This window comes from Haemaphysalis longicornis, unplaced genomic scaffold (assembly GCF_048455015.1).
Source record: "Haemaphysalis longicornis isolate Haplotype H1 unplaced genomic scaffold, Haemaphysalis longicornis Haplotype H1 scaffold_4, whole genome shotgun sequence".
Taxonomy (NCBI): Eukaryota; Metazoa; Arthropoda; class Arachnida; order Ixodida; family Ixodidae; genus Haemaphysalis; species Haemaphysalis longicornis.
This window is the reverse complement of record NW_027526361.1, coordinates 88,066,790-88,087,032: the sequence shown is the minus strand read 5'-3', so window position 1 is coordinate 88,087,032 and position 20,243 is coordinate 88,066,790. Positions and strand designations below refer to the sequence as shown.

The 20,243-nt window shown below is 44.3% G+C and overlaps 1 protein-coding gene across 1 annotated transcript in view; it reads left to right on the top strand.

The window, feature by feature from the left end:
* LOC144179828 (uncharacterized) overlaps positions 1–20,243 on the top strand; it is a 68,085-nt gene that overhangs the window by 23,849 nt on the left and 23,993 nt on the right. Inside the window, exons 12-21 of the mRNA XM_077708259.1 lie at positions 234–377; positions 449–611; positions 2,722–2,789; positions 8,641–8,677; positions 9,024–9,139; positions 11,175–11,271; positions 12,060–12,112; positions 13,468–13,564; positions 14,193–14,309; positions 20,130–20,218. Coding sequence (XP_077564385.1) covers positions 234–377; positions 449–611; positions 2,722–2,789; positions 8,641–8,677; positions 9,024–9,139; positions 11,175–11,271; positions 12,060–12,112; positions 13,468–13,564; positions 14,193–14,309; positions 20,130–20,218 — 981 coding nt within the window. The remainder of the gene's footprint in view (positions 1–233; positions 378–448; positions 612–2,721; positions 2,790–8,640; positions 8,678–9,023; positions 9,140–11,174; positions 11,272–12,059; positions 12,113–13,467; positions 13,565–14,192; positions 14,310–20,129; positions 20,219–20,243) is intronic.

The window sequence follows — 20,243 nt, the reverse complement described above, 5'->3', positions numbered from 1 at the left end:
TAGCTTTCACCTTTTATGTGGGGTATTTTTTCGCAAGTGGCGAAAAAGCACATGTAATTTTTCCAAACAAAGTTTTTCTATGAGGACAGCCAATCTCATTTTAAGACAAAATTTGGCATCAGCAATAGTTTCCAGATCTCAAATGGTGAACCGGAATTCATTTGGGTAAAGCCTAAAAAATTACCCTGAAAGCTCTGGTAAAAGTTTTCACCATGCATTCTCTCTCTTTTCAGGATAGAGCGGACCCCATACGCCGACTGCAGTATTGGTGGCACTAACATTAAGGTGAAGAAAAGTGATCTGGTTACAATTCCTGTCTATGCGATGCACCATGATCCTGAGTACTTCGACGACCCCTTTACCTTCAACCCTGAGAGGTAAACGCAATGCTTACCTTGAATAATGTAGTACATACTATTTGTTGCCTTGTTTTTTTTTTTTGCTCCAGGTTCAGTGACGAAAACGTTGGCTCTATTCAGCCGTACACGTACCTTCCATTCGGAGCTGGTCCACGCAACTGCATTGGCATGCGTTTCGCCCTTCAAGCTGTCAAGGTATCTGTGCTCCACACTCTACGACACGTCAAGCTGGTTAGAACTGAGAAGACCAAAGTAAGTACTTATGGCCTCTATGTCCTTTCGTTGTCACGGCGGACTGTTTAATTTTCACTACCGAAAGATCTCGTCTAACGTAGTCTGTTGAAAAAGCTTTAAAGATAAGGTCGCGCTCGTGGAGCGATAAGGCGTAGTGAGTGCAGAGAAGCCCAGGAAAAGGTGTTTGCAACCTGGGTGAGTAATAAATATAAAGGTTCAACGTAAAATGTATTACATGTAGTCATTTTGAGCGGGAAACTTGACTTATAGGGCGCGCGGGGCGCTCAGAGACATAGAAACAATATTTCATGTATTAAAATTCGAATTCAGAACAACTTCATTGTTTCCTTTTTTATGATCGGGGTTCGCTAAACGTATTGTAGATTTTACCTCCAGTGCAGCTCCGTGGCAGCCACGTCCTCCGCCACATCTTCGTCTAGAGGATGTAACATAACTACAGATATTACTTATAATAAATAACTTGCATGTAAGATTTTTTCCGAGGATGGATAGATGGAGACAACTTTAATTTCGTCAAGAAAGGGGCTAAGGGATGGTAATTTATTGGTCACGGAGAGTGGCGACAAGATCATGTGTTCCAGCGACCTCCCCTGCTCTTTTCACGGCCAAAGCCTGCATCGACGGATCGACGTTGAGCCTTCTGGCCTCCCACTGCATCTAGTTCCAGCGACCTCCCCTGCTCTTTTCACGGCCAAAGCTTGCATCGACGGAACGAGGTTGAGCCTTCTGGCCTCCCACTGCATGTAGTTAGACAATTTCAGACCGCTAGAAGGGGGCTCCTCGGGCAGGCCATACAGAATTTACCTTAAGCCTACTCGTACAGGCATACAGAATATACCTTAAGCCTACTCGTACAGCATTAAACAAGAAACATTCGGGTTGGGAATCTCCTGGATAAATCAATGATAGCTTGCAGGAGTTATAGAATGTATTAATCTGGAGCTGTCTCCAGGTTGCTCGCAGAAGTTTACTGAGGCATTTATCAGGCGGAGGATGTTTAAGCCTCTCAACGCGATAGCGCATAGCAATCTCATGGCACGTTTTCACGCGTTCACTGGCCGATCGGCAGAGCGAAAATTCTACATCCACCCGAAATGCAGCACTACGGCTACAAAAAACCTATCAGATAACCTATCAGCTATCGCACTTGAGAAAAAATTGAACTTGGTCAAATATACGAACCCTGTTGCAGCGCCAATCTACCAAACGAGCTAACGAGAAGGGTAGCCATTTGTAGCACCAGAGCGAATTGATCGACAACTATAACTCAGGGGTGTTAGGTGGCCAGTTAAGGAATGTCCCCTAGGTAGAGTAGGTTTCTCCGAAGAGAAGTACAAATAATACAAATAATACACAGCCTTGCATGTGCACAAGAAAGCTTTACAGCTTTCTCTGAAACTGTGCAGTTTGAAGGAAAATTCTCCCTTGTTCAGGATCTGAGTTTATCTTGGGCGAATGTTTCCTGCGGAGAAACTACAAAACAATGCGACCAAAATAATTCTCAAGCCATGTTGTAGCATTCGGGTCTCCCGTCGCAATACCAGACACATCGGAGGTTTTTTTTTTTTTTTTAAATGGCGGGATATTTTTTGAGCCTTTGGGCATTTTTATTGCCCTCAGTACGTAAAATTAACAATTTAAACAGCTGAGTGGCCTGTATTTTTTTGTATATTTTAATTCACTTCTGGATGCAAATTTTTCTTCAATAGTTGTGGCGAAATGACTTTCTCCATCTACACGGAGTTCTCCCCCCCCGCCCCCCCAAAAAAGAAAAAGAAAGTAGCAACTAGAGAAAAATAGTCTTAATACCGCGCTCCCAACACTGAAAACATTATTAGCGAAAGAAAACTTTTACAACGATAGCGATTGACCAATGAACGCATAACATGAGTTTATATCTCACAGACCGAATTTATTTTGAAAAGGTGAGACCCTTTTATCAAAAAGAACAAGGAAATGTAAACAGACCTGTTTTGATTGTGTTGTTTATTCAGAATATTAAGATTGCCTTCGATACCTGCAGTATTTTGTGGCGCTAATGTGACAGTCGTGGAATTTAGGAGCTGGCTGTGTTTTGAAATATTTATGTGTTGTTATTCCTTCTCAGGTTCCACCCGAATTTACTAATGGGCTCGGACTCCTCACAGCGAAGGATGTCATACTCGGTGTCAGAAAGCGGGCTTAAAGGGAGATGAATTCTTTTAAGGTTCCCTTATCGTGTTTCAAGGCCAACACCAGAGGGCGGGAAAATGACTTCTGGCAACCTATCAGTTACCTCCAGACCCTCAGCCTTCGTCAGAATCGTCGAAAATAAAGCGTGGTCATGAAATACTGGACTGTTTCTATTAAAAGATCGGTACGACATTACCAAAATAAGAAAAACTGGGGTAGCTTGGCACTAGAGGCGCCAAGACTGGGCAAGCTGCAAAGCTGCAGCTTCACCTAGATAATGCTTATTTCGGCTACGTTTACGCGTGGTTATGCTTGGAGACCCCGCCAATTTTCCTGAGTGGTTATGCTTCGAGGCTCGGACAAGGTTTCTGCTTGGTGTCGTCGTTAGCCCCCCCAAAACAGCAATGAAAACTCACTCAATAAAGTTATAATGTACGCGTACCTACCGGCTTTCGTTTGATGGTTCAAGAGCAAAGCAAGCACTTAAGGACGAGCGTTAACTGAACATGTTTCAACTCGTTCGGTAACCACCGTTCGGTTTGTGTGGTTCGGCCTGTGGGACGCTAATAAAGAAGTGAATTATTATTATCGCTACGCGGCCTTATGGGTTCTTTAATTTAGGCAAAAGGGACACTGAAGTGATTTATAAACATTGCAGGATTTTTGCGGAAATTGTAGTCTGGGGTCTCTAGGCCATGTTTCGACCGCTTCTCGATGCGTTTACGCGGCTTTATTTAGCAGAAAAATGAATTTGAAGGTGCTGTCCTCCTCTCTGCATGTTCCTTGCCGATTTCCTATGACGTTTCGTATGAAGCTCAATGGAGACGGCTTGGCTTGAGTGCGATACTGCATGGCTCACTGACCTTCCTACAGAACCTGTTGGCTCAGCGCTTAGTCGGCCGGCCACCGGCGGGTGGTCGCAGTTCATTGGCTCAATTGAAACTAAGCCACGACATGGCCTGGAAGAATGTGCCTTTATTTGCTAGTGCGTAGTCTGTGTCAAGCTCTGGAAAACGAGGAAAGGGGAAGTTACTGCGGCGCCCCGGGTCTCCGTGCTTATACTCGGGGAAAACTTAAGAACGCCAACGATGATGATGATGATGATTGCCATTGGTTTCCCCTTTGTAGCGGGGTGATGACAGGTCATCTTATCAAAAAGGACCCCACCTCCCACCCCGGAAGTTGCCGCTGTGCCTAATCACCGCAGTCGGATGTTACTACGCGCGGCGCAAATAGTGCGTTAGTGGGAATACTTTAAACATTGCACGAGCCGTTTCCGTGATTTGTTTGGACTTTATATGCTGATAATTTACCGCAGCGATGACAGAGGAACTACGTGAGAAAAGGCAGGTGGTATCACGCATTTATAGCAGTCTTTTTAAAACGCGCGCCCGTTGACATCCGGGTCCGTCGCTTTGGCGGAGTGATACCGCACATCAACTATGGACGTTCTAAATTTGTTGCCGAGTATAGTAAGCGCTAGTGCACCCGGGCTAATCTCAGTCTCGGCCCTTGAGGCCTGCCTGGCTCCTTCGGTTAGAACAAGGCGTTCCTGAGGACTTCTGTCCCATACATGAGGGTGTGTAGTTGGAGAAAGGAGGACATAAATCTTGGCATGCAGGCCGATGAGCGATATGAGTTTTTTTTTTACAAGCTCGCGAAAAAGATACCCACCACCGGAGAAGGTGAAAAGCAGGAGCTGCAAGTACCCGAGTTTAGTGGAAAACTTGTTCGTTGATCCCTGGGGCTATTGGTGAGCGGTAACCCCATTTGAGGGGCCGCAAAATTTGCAAAATTGGCACGGTCTGATGACCTCTCTGACGTGAGAGCTCAGTCCTGAAAACGAGTTAGAGATCTTGGATCAGATCAAAACCCCGCTGCCCCCTTCTGTTCTCATCTCCCATTGCCCATTCCATCATCCATTTTTCCTTTCCCTTTCACCGAACCCTTTCCGCTACATCCCAGGGAAGACTAGATGGAGAGGGGGGCGGGGGGGGTGTCCGGGCCTGCAACGCTGGTTGTGCGTCGCTGAGTAGTTTTTCCCTTTTGTTTTACCTCCACCTACTGGTGAACAAAATTCCACGTACCATTTCGCTTATTCCGTTATTTTACGATTGGTTATTAAGCGGTTATACTTATGTGGTACTGGGAGGCCTTTGACTCATTTACTCAATGTATCAAGCTCACTGTATCAGAGTAGCTCTACAGAAGCGCACATGCGACGATGCTGACTGATCTGCTGGTAGAAAAACCTAAGGCCAATTAAAGGCGGGAGCAGAGTCACTGGAGTTAATGTAGGTACTTAGGAATCAAAATCAATCAAAGCTTTCCCTGTACTGCCGAAAACCGAGGTGGGGAAAGCACTTTTTGCCCTGCGTGAACTAGCACAGAACTAGCACAGAACTATTTAAGAAATAGTTAGCTAAACTGCTTGGAATGCCAATACTAAATAAAAATGTAATAGGGCTATACGATATATAGGTTATACTTCTGTTCCTAAAAGTGCTGGCTTATGGTCGAGTGTTCCGGAGCATTGGGTCCCTTGTCTTGCAAGCCGCAAGTTCGATTTCCCGATAGCGCATCTTTCTTTTTTGAAGTTTATTTATTTGTTTTTGGGTAAGGTTTAATATACTGAATTCACCATTTTTGCGTTGTAACGTTCATGCTCCACGAGCGAGTTCTCAGAAAGGGGAAAACTGACACTGACCCGCTGGTGAGTTCTCATCGACGCGATGATGCCCTGAATAAGGACTGTTTCCCGGCACAGTGCAGAGCCGGCCGACGCTTGGCCTGGTACGAACACGCCTCTTATGATGCAGGCAAGCTCCAACGTCGGGGGCAAAGCGCATCGCATCTGAGCGTCTCCGGTAACGCTGAGGGCGTTCATCCACTGCGTACGCCTTGGCTAATGATCGTTACGATTCTAAGCCGTGCTGGCAGGGTTATCTTACAAGTTTTACAGCCGACAACCTAGGTGAAGCAGGGTATGCCGATTGCTATGTTATCGAGAATGCCCAGCTGATGATGACGTCAGATGCCAAGCATGTTCTACAGAACCGAAACTGGTTTGAATTCTTATCTTGGACATCATCCAATCAACGTCGCATGTCGTATGCGCATCAATGCTGTTTATTGTTGCGACCACCGCAAGTGTCGCATGGTATTATTTCACCTTTCAGATTGATTGACTGATGGATTGTAGGGTTTAACGCGCCGACGCAACGTAGGCGTAGTGGAGGGCTCCGGATTAATTTTGACCACCTGGGGATCTTTAACGTGCGCCGAAATCTCGTACACACGGGTGTTTTTGCGTTTCGCCTCAATCAGAAAAGCGGCCGCCGCGGCCGGGAATCGAACCCGCGACCTCGTGCACAGCAGCGCAACGCCTTAGCCACCGCGGCGGGCATTTTTCTCCTTTCAGGATTTTAAACTTAAACACTACTTTATCGACTGGATAAACGATGAAAAGTGTGTTCACTTGAGCGAGTCTATGCAATGCAAACAAGAAACAATAGTTTGGCAAATTCACTTCAGTGTCTCTTTAATTCATCTCTTTGCACCGTCAAAACTGCACCCGTCGTCACAACAGCCGATACAGGGAGTCTCCCCGCGATGCGTTTCCAAAGCTAAGCCGTGTATCAGTTGTATCCCGCGTCCGAGAAGTGGTGACAGGAGTCCCGCCCGAGGGCTAACGAGGCAAAGCTACGGTTAAACGGTGCCGGCGCGCCGATTACGCCATTGCTCAGCGAGAATTTTTCTGGGCGCGCTCGCCGGCCGAATCACCAGCTTAAACAGCATCGCCGTTAAAAGAAATGAAGCAACCCCTTTCTGGAAAACTGTTTGTTTAATAGGGCAACAACCACGCATAACTACACGTGTACTTTTTCTGCGATTTTATATATCTGACGAAAAACATATCAGCACCACTTGATTCTGGCCGCCCAAAAATTCAGTTGTTTTGGTCGCCCTTTATACTTTGTCATTTACGACGGAAACGGCATGCGTTCGTAACCTTGTACCCTCACAATTCCACTTCATATGACTTTTGCATTTCCACGACACTAAACACGGGCTCAAGTGCTCCAATCTTCAAGTGGTAAGGGCGATCGTATTCGATTGCCTACTGTCCTGCCTGAAGCGAATACGAACTGGGCTTCACAGGTGGCTTAAAAATCGTCCTTCAGATAGTAGGTACGAGACATGTTTCACACAAAATGAAGTTGTGAGGTTATCACGGCTCGGCATAAATTCATGGCCGAAATGATTTAGGTTAGAACTAAAATGTTAAAGGAAGATATTGGATGTAATGAGTCCAGGAAACAATTTCAAGCTCCAAGACTACACATTACGACTTTTATTACTTAAAAAAACCAGCACTTCACAACTCAGCCAACCCATTTACAGCATGCATCGAATACCCCTTTTTTCAACCGAAAAAAAAAGAAGATAACATACTGAATAAGATAACATATATTGAACTCCATCGCGTCTGACTCAACACAAGGTATTCAGTGACGTAATAGGGGCACACCAAGAATTATCAATTTGTTAACTACAGATTAACATTGAAGTGATCAATAAAATGGTACGAGAGGCATGTGTGTGACCGCACAATCATGTCTTTTGGTGGGGCCTTTGGTTGGCGGTCCCCAATCAAGAGGACCGGCGAAAAACTAGCGGGTGAGTCATCACTGCTTCATCTATTTTGCTCAGTTTCTGAAATAGTTGTTGAAAGTTCACGCAAGAGTTCACCTCGTGGCTACTGCGTAAACGCAGTCGTTTGAATGAGCCCAACTTGGATTTCCTCTTCGTGGCTCCTTCATGTGAATCCAAGAGCCTTTCCTGCACGACTGGTCCGGAAAATAAAATGTAGAGAGGTAGAGCAGGGAGCAGCTGAGAAACTCACGAGAAGTATAAAAAGCCAGAAAGACTGTCGCGGAAAAACTCATACGCATTTGCGGAAAGCACAAATGTTGCACTGGATTTCGTTAACCTGAACCACACACCTGCAACCGCTTTCAGCCACGCAGCAACAAAGATATCATACGTGTTTTCTTGCCGCCTTTATTTGCCTATGCTCACAGCCTTTTTTACCCCTAAGGCTTGACTGTCCTGAGTAGCTGATCCGGCACAAAATGCACGGATCTATTTTTCCTTGTCATATACGGAGGGGCAGTCTTCAGATGCTGATAGCGAAGCAGTGCAGCCATCAAATGTAAATGCCGGTGATACTGTGCTTTCTTGCATAAAAAACGACAGGTGCCCTGTGCTCCTTCAGTCATGGACAAATGATTCCCAAACAAGAAATGATTTGCAAACCTCGACAAAATAAAGTTTTGGGGAATTTGCAATAATGGAAGTTATTCTAGACTATTGGCCAAAACATCGCTGTCACTATTGTATGTGAGAATTGTGAGTACTTTTTTGATAATAAAACTTCTTGGTATTTTTGTGGTTTCGGGTTTATATTTTATGCTGGCCGTGTGATTTTTAAGAGGACGGCCTAACATTGCAAAGTAGAGTAGCATTGTTTCCAGAAAAAAAAGCAGCGCCCTTCAACTCTGTCAAGAAGGGTGACCAGCGTACCGCTAGTACTTCCTCCATTACCAGAGTTGGTTGATGTAAGAGTGTAGCTACTTGATCTTTAAACCCAACCAATCTATCTCCCCTTATCTCTCACTCCTCTCCAACCTGAATTCATCGCGTACACGCATGGGTTTGCGCCGGATGGGTTTTCTGCGTACACAGGATCGGCGTAATTTCTTTTTGCCGAGCCATTTAAAGCTTCGGTTTAAAAATAAACCATCGAACACAGTATTTCAGTGAACAATGCGGCCTCAGTGAATTGTTGCAGGTCAGAGCCAACGCGCATGGAAAATGTGCCGATCCGGGTAGGTTCAATCCAGTGCAACATGCAGTATGTTCCCGAAGCTCTCCTCCTCCTGCCGGGGAAAAGGCCTCCTCTACTTTGTATGCACTCTCTACCTTTCGTATGCAGAAAGTTCCCTTCTTCCGTTTCCGCTTCCCTTCTCCTCTCTTTCACAGTCCGCGTACGCAGCCCGCCAACGTGCGGCATCTGGCTAAGGTTGCTCTCTGCTTGCAGCATTTGTTTAGCAGCTGAGCCGATGGTTGCGACGCGCGCGCTCGGAGCGTTCACCGATAAACGAGGATCTTCGCCAGCGTCCCTCAACGCTTTGTTAGAGCGCTGGCCTTGTTGAGTTGGTTCGCGTAAAGTAGAACCGCTTACCTCGTGTTTGCTTCCACCAGAAAGTTTTTTCTTTGAATATGGCGCTGTGCTTCGGGCTACCGGAATGGATAATACTTGCGGCGACAGCCTGCATTCTTCTCTATTTGTGAGTACCTGTTTTTATACCGTGCCACCTGCACTACAAAAACGATTGCGCAGTTTATGATCTACTAGGCCATTTCAAACAGTACCAAAAGGGCCGTCACAAAGGTGCTCGTATTTCTAGATGTTTTTGAAAACGCTTCCGTTCCCGCCATTGCAGTTTACGAAGTCCAGTAGCACAAGGCTGCCAATTATTGGAATTGACGGTTCCTGAAGTTACGTTTTTCATTTTTAGTAGGAACAGTTTTAGGATGTAAGGGGCTCTACTTCGGCGAATGTATAGTCCCGGTCGCTTAATGAAAAGACTGCAGTGCTTTACCGTGTCGTTCTGACTGGTATGACCGGCGAAGATAAAGCGGAATTACGCTGGATGAAAAGACTACAGAGCTTTACCATGTCGTGCGGACTGGTGTGAACAGCGATGACAAAGCCAAATTACGCTGAATGAAAAGTCTACAGAGCTTTATTGTGTAGTGCGGACTGGTGTGAACCGCGGTAATACAGCGGGGGTTTGCTGAATGAGAATACAGGAGAGAACCCGCCGCGGTGGCTCAGTGGCTAAGGCGTTGCGCTGCTGAGCACAAGGTCGCGGGTTCGATTCCCGGCCGCGGCGGCCGCTTTTCTGATGGAGGCGAAAAGCAAAAACGCCCGTGTGTACGAGATTTCGGCGCACGTTAAACATCCCCAGGTGGTCAAAATAATCCGGAGCCCTCCACTACGGCGCGCCTCATCGCCTGCGCTGCGTCGGCGCGTTAAAACCCTACAATCAATGATCAAGCTACAGAAATAGAGTGCGAACCAATCAATTTATTAATTTGCAACTGAAAGTGAAGCTCCGCTGCAAACACACGGGACCATAAGGACCAAATACAAGTTTGTTCGATTTGAAACATCTACCTGCTGATAACTGATTCATCGGCATTATAGTCGCGAAAGGCGCTCTTTTATCCAAAGAAAATGCAAGAAAATTGGCGAACTTTCAAATTTCGAGTTACAGTGATGTAATATGGGCATCAGTGACGTAATATGGGCCACCACTAGAAACAGTTATCAACGTGCAGGTTAGGCTATGTTCAGACTACCGACGTAACAGCCATATCGTGAGCTATGGATATAAAAAACCGGCGTGTCACGCAGTTCAGTTGGCGGAGACGTGAAATGACGTCACTCTTTAAAGATATTACGACAGTTTCGGCAACATTCTGAACACAACCTTAGCCTTCAAGGCATAAAACGAGATAACGGAACTAGAAGCCCCACTGCAATCACCCCGTCATGATTCTCGGTCGCGTTAAAAATGGCATGGCTTGCTGACAAAATTCAAGGGCTCTAACGTAGTACATACAAGTACCCGAACCACCTAAAAAATGTACCGAAGCAGTATTTGCTAAGATTTATATTTTGTTGATCAATTTTCCCGCCCAGACTGAGGGCTCGACATCAACCGTTATGTTTTCCGCGATACCGACAAAAATGGCCAAATGTCTCTAATGAAAAACGATAGAAAACAAGACGAAAAAGCGTGGAACGATCAAATTCGTAGAACTTGTCCCCTACACTTTATTTCGAGTTGCTTATTATCGTCAGTAGCTACGACAAAAAACCCGTCTGCCGTACCAGTGCACCTTTAGGGAAACGGGGCTCTGCACTTAAACTGCCAACCGGGAAAGGTGGTTCCTCCTGAGCACATTAGTTGGTGATCAAATTCGTAGAACTTGTCCCCTACACTTTATTTCGAGTTGCTTATTATCGTCAGTAGCTACGACAAAAAACCCGTCTGCCGTACCAGTGCACCTTTAGGGAAACGGGGCTCTGCACTTAAACTGCCAACCGGGAAAGGTGGTTCCTCCTGAGCACATTAGTTGGTAAATGAGTACAGACGGCGAATTGGGTCTTAGACAAAGAAAAACCTAGACTCGGACTTAGACAAAAAAACAAAAAAAAACCTTGGCTGTCATGCGGGGAAGCTGCAGTTGTGGTTTTAACATCAGAACGTTGTTCCTAATGATTGTCTTTGTGTTCTTATCATTTACTAACAGGTATGCTTCCCGGAACAGGAACTACTGGAAAAATCAAAACGTTGTGTACGAGCCCCTTGCACTGTTTTTTGGTACAAGCATGCAGTCATTGTCCAAAGTAAGTGTTCAATAACAGGGACCTGTGCTTCGGAAAAAAATAAAGTGCAACAAAATAATTGGGAAAGTTATTTTACAAAAATTAACGAAGGGAAAACACTCTGCTTGTACCAAACATAGATTGAAAGTTTTCAAATGTAGAACAGATTATACACGCTGAAGATGAATATAAAACACCGGGTGACGTGCCCAATAAGATGTATAACCAATTCATGTTGTTCTGTATATTTGAGCTCACAGTTTCTAGTTTCCAATAAATTGTGAGATGCACTTTAAAAGCTATTTTTTGATATTCTGAAGCATATAAAGTACAATCCTTACCCTATTTGTAGCCATGTACAGCGTTTCAGTATACAAGCAAGAACCGCATTTTTGGTAGCTTTCAGCTTCTTTGTTACACCACCCCCAGAATATTTTTCTAGAAGATGGAATTAATTAGTAGATATCATTCACAGTTACGCCTGTAAAAATTATGAAGTTCTCCGTTGAATGCGCGAAATATTTTCTAATTAGTTGAAGCCTCAAAAACGCCAGTGCTCCGCCTATGAAAAAGCCCCGCCTCTGTGTCAACGAAGGTGCCAAATGAAATCGTAACTTGAATAACTTTTACTATAGTGAAGCGTTTTAATTGGAACGATAGGCTAGCGAGCAAGACACTTGGTCACTGGCTATGTAGCAACCTTTATACTTCATCGTTATTTCAGTATTCGTATTTGTAAAGCGCGGTTTCAACTGATGAATTGCAGTGATACTGTCACAAGCGCTTCAATTTAAATCTTGTTCTTACAGCCTATCCACGAAATTGACACCGCAAGATACAATCAATACGGCAAATTGTTTGGGTGAGTACGACCCTTCAGCCGAAGAATAACGTATTTTATACCTGTAAAAGCTCCTGCGCACAGACGTAGAAGTTAACCGACGCTTTCAATAATTCTGTAAATGTTTTCAGCAATTTCGAATAATGGGGTAAAAATGAGTTTACGCATTGCTAGTTGTTTTCTTTACGAAAGGGAATAATGCGACGAGTAGTGTTTCAACCAACAACTCACCCGCAGAGTTGCTTGACGTGGGATACTCCGAAAGTATCGCAGCGGCAAAGTATCAAAGATTCTACAACATGCAATGGTAGGGAGTAGCGTGCGAAACGATGTTGGGGACGTTCTAGCGTCGGTTGTACTGCAGCGACCAAAGCCTGTAAAACGTGGCCCTAGGAGCAACAGATACGAGAATAATCACAGCATAACGTACGTGGACTAGTGAACAGTTTTACCTATAGGGTTCTAATGTCACGCGGAAAAGTTTAGGTTTAAGAAAGCGGAAGATGCATCTCATACAGAGCCCGGAGCATGCTGCGTAACGCGAGCGAATGCCATCCCATTACGCCCATTTCTACTAGCCTGACCGCATTCTTCGTGCACATCGACGAAATTGATATTCTGAGATGGCGTAATCGCGTCGCAAAAAGTTCCCACAGTAGTAGACAAGAAAGGTGACGCGGGAATTAGCACATGTTTTGGTGCTCTTGTACTACAAGAAAAAGGCCCGCTACATATCTATCTTGTGAAATGAAGTCGCCGGTGCGATGGCCTTGCTACATCTCTTGGAGTTATGCAATTTTTCTACGTATACATGTACGCATTGGAGACCGGAAATATACTTGACATTCATCACTGTGTCGTGCCTATTTCTATGAAACGTCCTTTGTTCTATGTTCCATCTGACTGAAGTCAATTATAGCCTTGGAATAATTTTGTAATGTTTTCAACCGTTTTCGCTGCGAATCAGCTTTTTCTGTATTGTTTCGCGCGTATATCAATGTATCCATTTTCTGCTACGTTTTTAATTCACTCGTGTTTAAACCATTTGACCTGTTCCGATTCTTGCATATAAGTTGCACTCAGCCATGAACTGTTTATCGGACGGAGGCTTCAGAAATGTATAGCAGCCCCGAGTGATTTTCTTGCTACCCGCATCTCCAGAATACGTAATTTGCCTTTAGAATACGCTCTTATGTTATCTTCATATGCTTACGTTAAGTGCGTTGTTAAAGTGTTCAAGAAAAACGTAAAAGAAATCAATAATGGCGATTCCATGTTTCTTTGTGGCATTGTGCCCTTTGCGTCCGCGCGCTTCCTACTCACTATTCTCGCCGTTCATTTTTTGTTGATAATTACACATTTTTTGTCTTATTCAGAACTTTCGAGACTGGCAAAGCTGCTCTTTTTATTGGGGATCCAGAACTTGTCAAGCAGGTTATGGTGAAAGACTTTTCGTCCCTGCCGAACCGTCGGGTACGTGCATGGTTTCAATCAGCGAGAAACCGCAGTTTGCTTGGTACAAACGTTTTGCGCCACACAGTGCCCCACTTACTCCGAGTTCTCACCTTAGTGGTTCTTAGTACCAGATAAATACCCGCTGTAAAACTTCCGTCTAACATGTCATGCTAACATTTTCTGTTTTATGTCAAGCGCCTCGATTGCCATGAAACATAACTTTTAAGTCGAGCTGCGAAAACTCCATATCATGCCACTTAGTATATTAGCCTAAGCAACCAACAATATATATATCAATTGTATAGTATCCACCTTGCCGTGTTTGTACTGTCATGAATGCAGTTCCTCGCACAATTCGCGTACATATACGTGAAAGGTCGCTACTTTTACCGCGAAATCAGTGCCATCCTTCAATGTGCTCTGTTAGCTTGGCAAGAAAACACTGCACTAAAACAGGGCAAAATTAAAAACATTCTTTTTTCTACGATGTCACGAAAAAGCCTGATTAGTTTATCGTTACTTCTTTTATATATAAGCCTTAAAGGCTACACAATTTATCATCTAACTTCACTAAAACGTGTGCGATCTTTTTAACCGACCAATTATTTTTGGCTCTTTACCTAGCTATTTTTTTTTCATTTTGCAGGCAATCACGTTTAACGATCCTTTATTGGATAACATGATGAGCCTCGCTCCGGTCGAACTGTGGCGCAAAATACGTCCCGCAGCGAGCCCAGCATTTTCCACAGGCAAGCTGCGAAAGGTGACTTGCTGAATATTTATTGTTACCTTGGATCGAAAAAGAGTGTGTGTTTTGCCATTTTCGGGAAAAAAATATTTCTGAAAAAAAAATGTGGGTTTTGAATGTTGCTGGTTTGTATTCTGCGTCAACGTAAAGTCCTTGAACTTCTAAACGCCATAGCTTTAAGGCAGCTATTCTGCTCGTAAATGAAAAACCTGTTATTGTTAAAGGGACACCTAGGAGATAAGACAACTTGCCCTAGATCGATAGATTAGCTCACCGGAAAAACCAATATACATCACTCTTACGGGTAGAATTTTTTTTTAATGAGGTAGAAAATAGCGGCAACGCGAAGACCGGTGCCACGACCACTGGCTATGCACCAGAAGTGCTTGAAAGTTTCACCATCAGTGCTTAACCCGTCTGGCGAGCGAAACATCTTTCTTGGCTACCGCTGAATGGCGCTACTGGTCCATACGTGGCGCGGCGGTACCGCTCTTCAAGGAAGCTTGCAAGCTACGCAGGCGCGGTTGGTTCGCCGCGCTGGACGCTAACATTCCCGGGGCCTCGAAAGGGCAATATGTTTTTCTTCAACAAAGCATCAGTGCTGATCGCGGTTCCCATGACGGAACTTTTTAAAAGCAGAGCTTTCTAGCTCTACCAGCCAAAGGTTCTTTCGTGGCGTACGGGACAACAAACTCCCAATGCGTCGGAGGCGGCGGCGGGGGGCGGGAGGGGGGCGGGCGGTTTCACTCGCGGAGCACACTAGAGATGGCGCGCGGCGAATTTACCCAGCGTTCACCGTGCGGAAGTACCTGCTCGCCGGCGGTGGCGTCGCCGGTACGGCTTTGTAGTCTGCTTTAGCGACGGTTGTTTTGGGCCTGTATTGGTGCAGCTTCACGTCCATTGCGCGCTGCCTTCGCATGGCTTTGTTAACTTGTTTGACAGCAAATCGAGGGTAACCCACATGCGACAGAATTAGGTGGTCGCACGGCAACCCTACGTTAGGGATGGGTTTGAAGGGCGGGAAAAGAAAATGCACAAACCACACACAGACATCTGCCGCTAGAGAAACGCTACATTTTTCGCACTGCTTGCAACGAATGCGACTCCTCTTTCTAAATTGGTGAATACCAATTCGGTTGTGTTTTAAGAGGTATCACAAAAGGCGAAAGGAGCAACTGGGTCTGATAAATATGTAATAAAAGTTCCCTCAACTTTCTCGCAATTCTCAAACTTACTAAACTAGTTTAAATCGGTATAAATGACAATCACTAAGCTCACATGCCGAATTGTTTCGGTGTCTGCGCTTGTGTCGTGCGGTGGTGTAGCCCCAAACTAGCACATCCGGATGGCTAGGTTCCGCTGTCTCACCCTTATTTCTCACAACTCACGGCCAGGCTACAGCGGCGGCGTCCGCCGCTCTCGCCCGGCCGTGGCAGACAGTGCTGCTGCATTTGGGACCCCGTCCCCGCGAATTCGACGTAACGGCTGGCCGAATCTCTCGTTTCACTCTTTGAAAAGCCACGTGTGTGAATTCAAGTAACGTCGCATCGGCAATTGTTATGGGTGTCGTTTACAGCTTTGCTTTCCAACCACCTTCACAGCGTGGATTGGAGCCAATTTTTTCCTTACTCTTCCAGAACTGTAAAGGACGTGGGAGTACGGGAAAGTGCGGCTGATTTGACTGAAACAGACGACACCGCTTGGTATTTGGCAGCGTTAACTTATATTCAGTTGCTCCTACACCGCTTACATCCCCGCTGCATCGCTTGCTTATGGTTCATCGTGCCGGAAGGAGTGACTGCACCCGCTGTTGGCGTCACGTACAATCAGCGGTTGATTACCAATTCCTCAGCAATTAGGCCATCTTACGGCACTGAATCAACGCTAACATGGCTACGGGATGGTCAGGCTTCCTTCAGAAACTAACTTGCTAGTTGCCTTCAGTGTCCATTTAAGGGCCCGACCTCTCCATTTAGCAGATAATAAAAAAGGTATGTGCGCAGTGTTATGTATACTTCACCAATACCAATTGCAGCTGAAATTGTAAACTCTATAGTACGGTGCTTTTATCAACTAGAAACAGTGTCCTGTGGGCAATGGAGCGGAAAATGATAGGTTTAACATTAAGGGACAAGAAGAGAGCGGAGTGGATCAGGGAACAAACGCGTGTTAAGGACATATTAGAAGAAATTAAGAAGAAGAAATGGACGTGGGCAGGGCATGTAATGCGAAGGCAACATGTAATCAAGGTTTCTCATTCCGCCCACTCCCATTTTTGTTACATAATAACAGGACGCAAATACAAAGCTCTGGTATAAAGAACGTTTACTTTCAGTTTTTTCGGTTAATTAATAGAAGAACACGTTTTAATGATTGAAATTCCCCTCACATTCAGTCCTGTCAACACCTGAAATTTTGCCTGATGGAAAAGTTGGATGATGAAAAAATATCGCACCAGCTTTTGCTATAGTTCCATTATTTAGCATTGATATAGTTAAGGAAGGCAATAATTCGTTTACAGCTCTTATGTATTCAACAAATTCGGAGCTTCCGCTTTTCGTATACCTAAAACCGCGCACCTAGCAGATTAAGAAACTTCAAAATTCAAGAGAGTTCAAGAGAGTTCAAACTAGCCCGTCTCAGTTCACTTGTTCAGTGCGTTCAAAATTTGCTCCCCCTTCACTGTCACAGTCCCTCTTCAGTTAACATTCACGTGTTGACAAACAGCGCCATACAAATAATAATACATAAAATCCACCGAAGTTTATAAACCTGAAACAAGGGCCGGATGTGTTTCGCCGTGCGTATTAACCGTATTTATTATGAGCTGTTCGAGCACTCGAGGCAGATGGCTTCCACGAAGAATGACGACGTGTCCTTGTCTTGCGTGCGCGTTATCTCTTGTGTCCTACTGAACGCCCTGTTACATTTCTTTATTTACCTCTGCTCCTCAATCTGCCTCTTCCTTTGTGTAACGGTAAACGTTCTTTCAATCGCTTCATCCACGTGATGTCTGCGCGCGTTTCGCATGTCGTGTCGAAGTCTATGTAGCACAACGCAAATAATGTACGATAACGTACTCTTTTCGTGTTGGCACAGAGAGATCGTGCATCGTATTTTTCTGTTTCAGCAAACCGACACCATTACACTAGGCAACCAACGGACCATATTTAGACCCACATCTTGCCACTCGCTAAGCACATTACCGTAGTATATATAATGTTACATTTATTGAAGTAAGCCTGAAGCGAGCCTCTAATTTTTGGCCGTTATTGCCGGCTTCGGTAGGTTTAAAGAGAATGAGTAATGTAAAGAATACCCCAGCGCCAAAACTGAACAATTTTTGCAGGTACCCAAATTAGAGCGGCAGTGAACTTCGCCTAATCACGATGTACTGCTCAAAATATTCAAACTATCATGTTTATAATGGTTATAAAATAGGCCGTGTCTAGAGTGCCGTCCGACGGCATTATAAGAATTCCACTAAATCGACGTCCAGTGGCGTTTTATAACAAAATCGCCGCGTCTGGCACTACATCTGTCTAGAAAACGTAAAGCTAGACAACCTAACCTAAACATAACAGAACATGACCTAACGCACACAAAGGAATCATTTAAAACACCAAAACTAACCTGAGCCATAAAAAATATTGTTCAATTTAAAGATGAAAAAAAAAAACCCACCGAGGCCGACCCGGTATAGATTTTCCGTCAGTGGGATTACGAAGCCAAGACCGATCCTCTACACTAAAACGGCAGACGCTTTGACCTGAGCTTGCCTAGTCTTATATATTCGAATGTAGTCGGACGGCACTCTAGCCATGACTGCAGCGATCAGCTAGAGTGCCATCGGACGGCACTCTAGGCACTGCGTATAAAATTTATAAATCATGATAGGCAACTCAGCCTGCCATTGACTGCGATGATGATCCCAATCGCTGTGAAATTTGACCTATTCTAGCCGCCGTCAATTCAATAAAGCAACGCCTAGCACACATTGCCCTAAACAAATGGTGGAACCAGCGATTACCTACCTTCCACACGGCCACGGAACGCGAAACCGTCTGTCTAGTTACTGTGTACGGCTCGGCTGGCGGGTGACACTTAGCAGGGCTAGCTATGCAGTGCAAGAACGAGCGCCACGATGCCGGATCTACTTCACGAGAACGAAGGCAGTCAGTCTCGAGAGCCGACAGAAGCGCGCACACCCACTCAGCTTGCTATCTAGGGTTGTTAGATGTACTCCGGGGGTTTGACTTGATAATCAAATTTTATCGTTCTCAACACGTAAAATATTTCTGCCGCTAAGTTTGTCTCGTTAAATGATGAACGTTTGCAGGCGAAACTCAAACGACAATGTGGTCTGACTTTGAAGTAAATATTTAATTTATAGGGACCCTGCAACACTTTTTTCAACTTTTTTTGAAATATTGAATGCTTGAAGAACGTAGTCACCCAACACACCCAGTACTTAGATTAGGGGTTCGCAAAGTACCTCAGGCAAAAATTACTGTTCTATGCCCATCAGGTAACATGGAAGCTCGCTCAAAAGATTTTTCTCTCTTCTCCAGTCTTGACGTTCTTCGACGGCTCGAATTACGTCACTAAAGCCATGTAGAAGCTGTTGGCCGGGTTTCCTGCAGTTGAAGCAATGAACGCTTTTAGATAGCAACTTAAAAAAAGCCACAAAAGAAAAAAGCACAACTGCAAGGTGTTTCTGGTGCGATGAGCAAATCACGCTGTGCCGCTCCGTGCTGGCGATAACTATAGCTTTCGCAGCGGTTCCAGGCGCGAAGGAAAGAGGAAAAGCGCTTATCAAAAGTGTTGCACGGCCCATTCAAGGCATTTTTCAGGAGGAGTTTTTTTATGTTCGATCTGCGTGTATGCAGATTTATTAAACTGTCGTAGCACGTACAAAGTAAGATGCAAAAACACTTCGAGATATTAAAAAGGCCATTCTTCATTGCGAATGGTGCAGTCAGCTTCGTTTATTTCAAGCTTGTATGTCTTCCATTACGCGCGTCCACCTGGTTATAATTTTCCGTCAGACTAGTTGCTTACAGCGGTGCACCGAAGTACGAATAAGAATCTGTTACCGGTGGTCTGCAATTGTTTTGAGGCGGCAAGCAAGAATATAAACATCGGTGTTAGTATTGTGCAATAAATATTTGTAATTTTTGAGTTCGAAAAAGCGTACATTTTTACCAAAGTTGAAATACCTAGATGTGTGAGTTGCCTGAATTTCAGGCCCCCAAGAAAATATTTCAAATATTTCGTATCATATATATATATATATATATATATATATATATATATATATATATATATATATATATATATATATATATATATATATATATATATATATATCCAGGGAGTAGTAGAAATTTGAAGATGGTAGAGAACACAAGAGAAGAAAATCTTCGAACAAGGTAAAAGCACGATTGTGGCCTACGTTTCAGCAAAGAGAACTTGCTTGAGTATATATATATATATATATATATATATATATATATATATATATATATATATATATATATATATATATATATATATATATATAAACTTGCAATGGCCACTTACTGGTGGTGGTTTGCGCAAACCATAAAAGTTTGCTGAAATTTCGTAAAAGCACAGATTTTGTGCTCCCAATCGCAGCACGGATGATTTTTTATCCGATTTTTTACCAACGCATTTTTAAACAGGGTATGCATGCTGAGCATTTAAGATTATACCTTTTATACTCTGTGATGAAACCTGGGTTGTAGTTGCGTGTTATTTATTGTTCGTTGTGTTTTACAGCAAAATTAAACGCGCAATGCTTTCTGAACACAGATGAATTATTTGATCGAAGACTGCGCTGTGGTGACAGCGGAACACCTGAAACAAGCTGCTTTGAAAGAAGAAGTCATCGACGTGAAACAGTGAGAGCAGCTGTGTCTACTTACT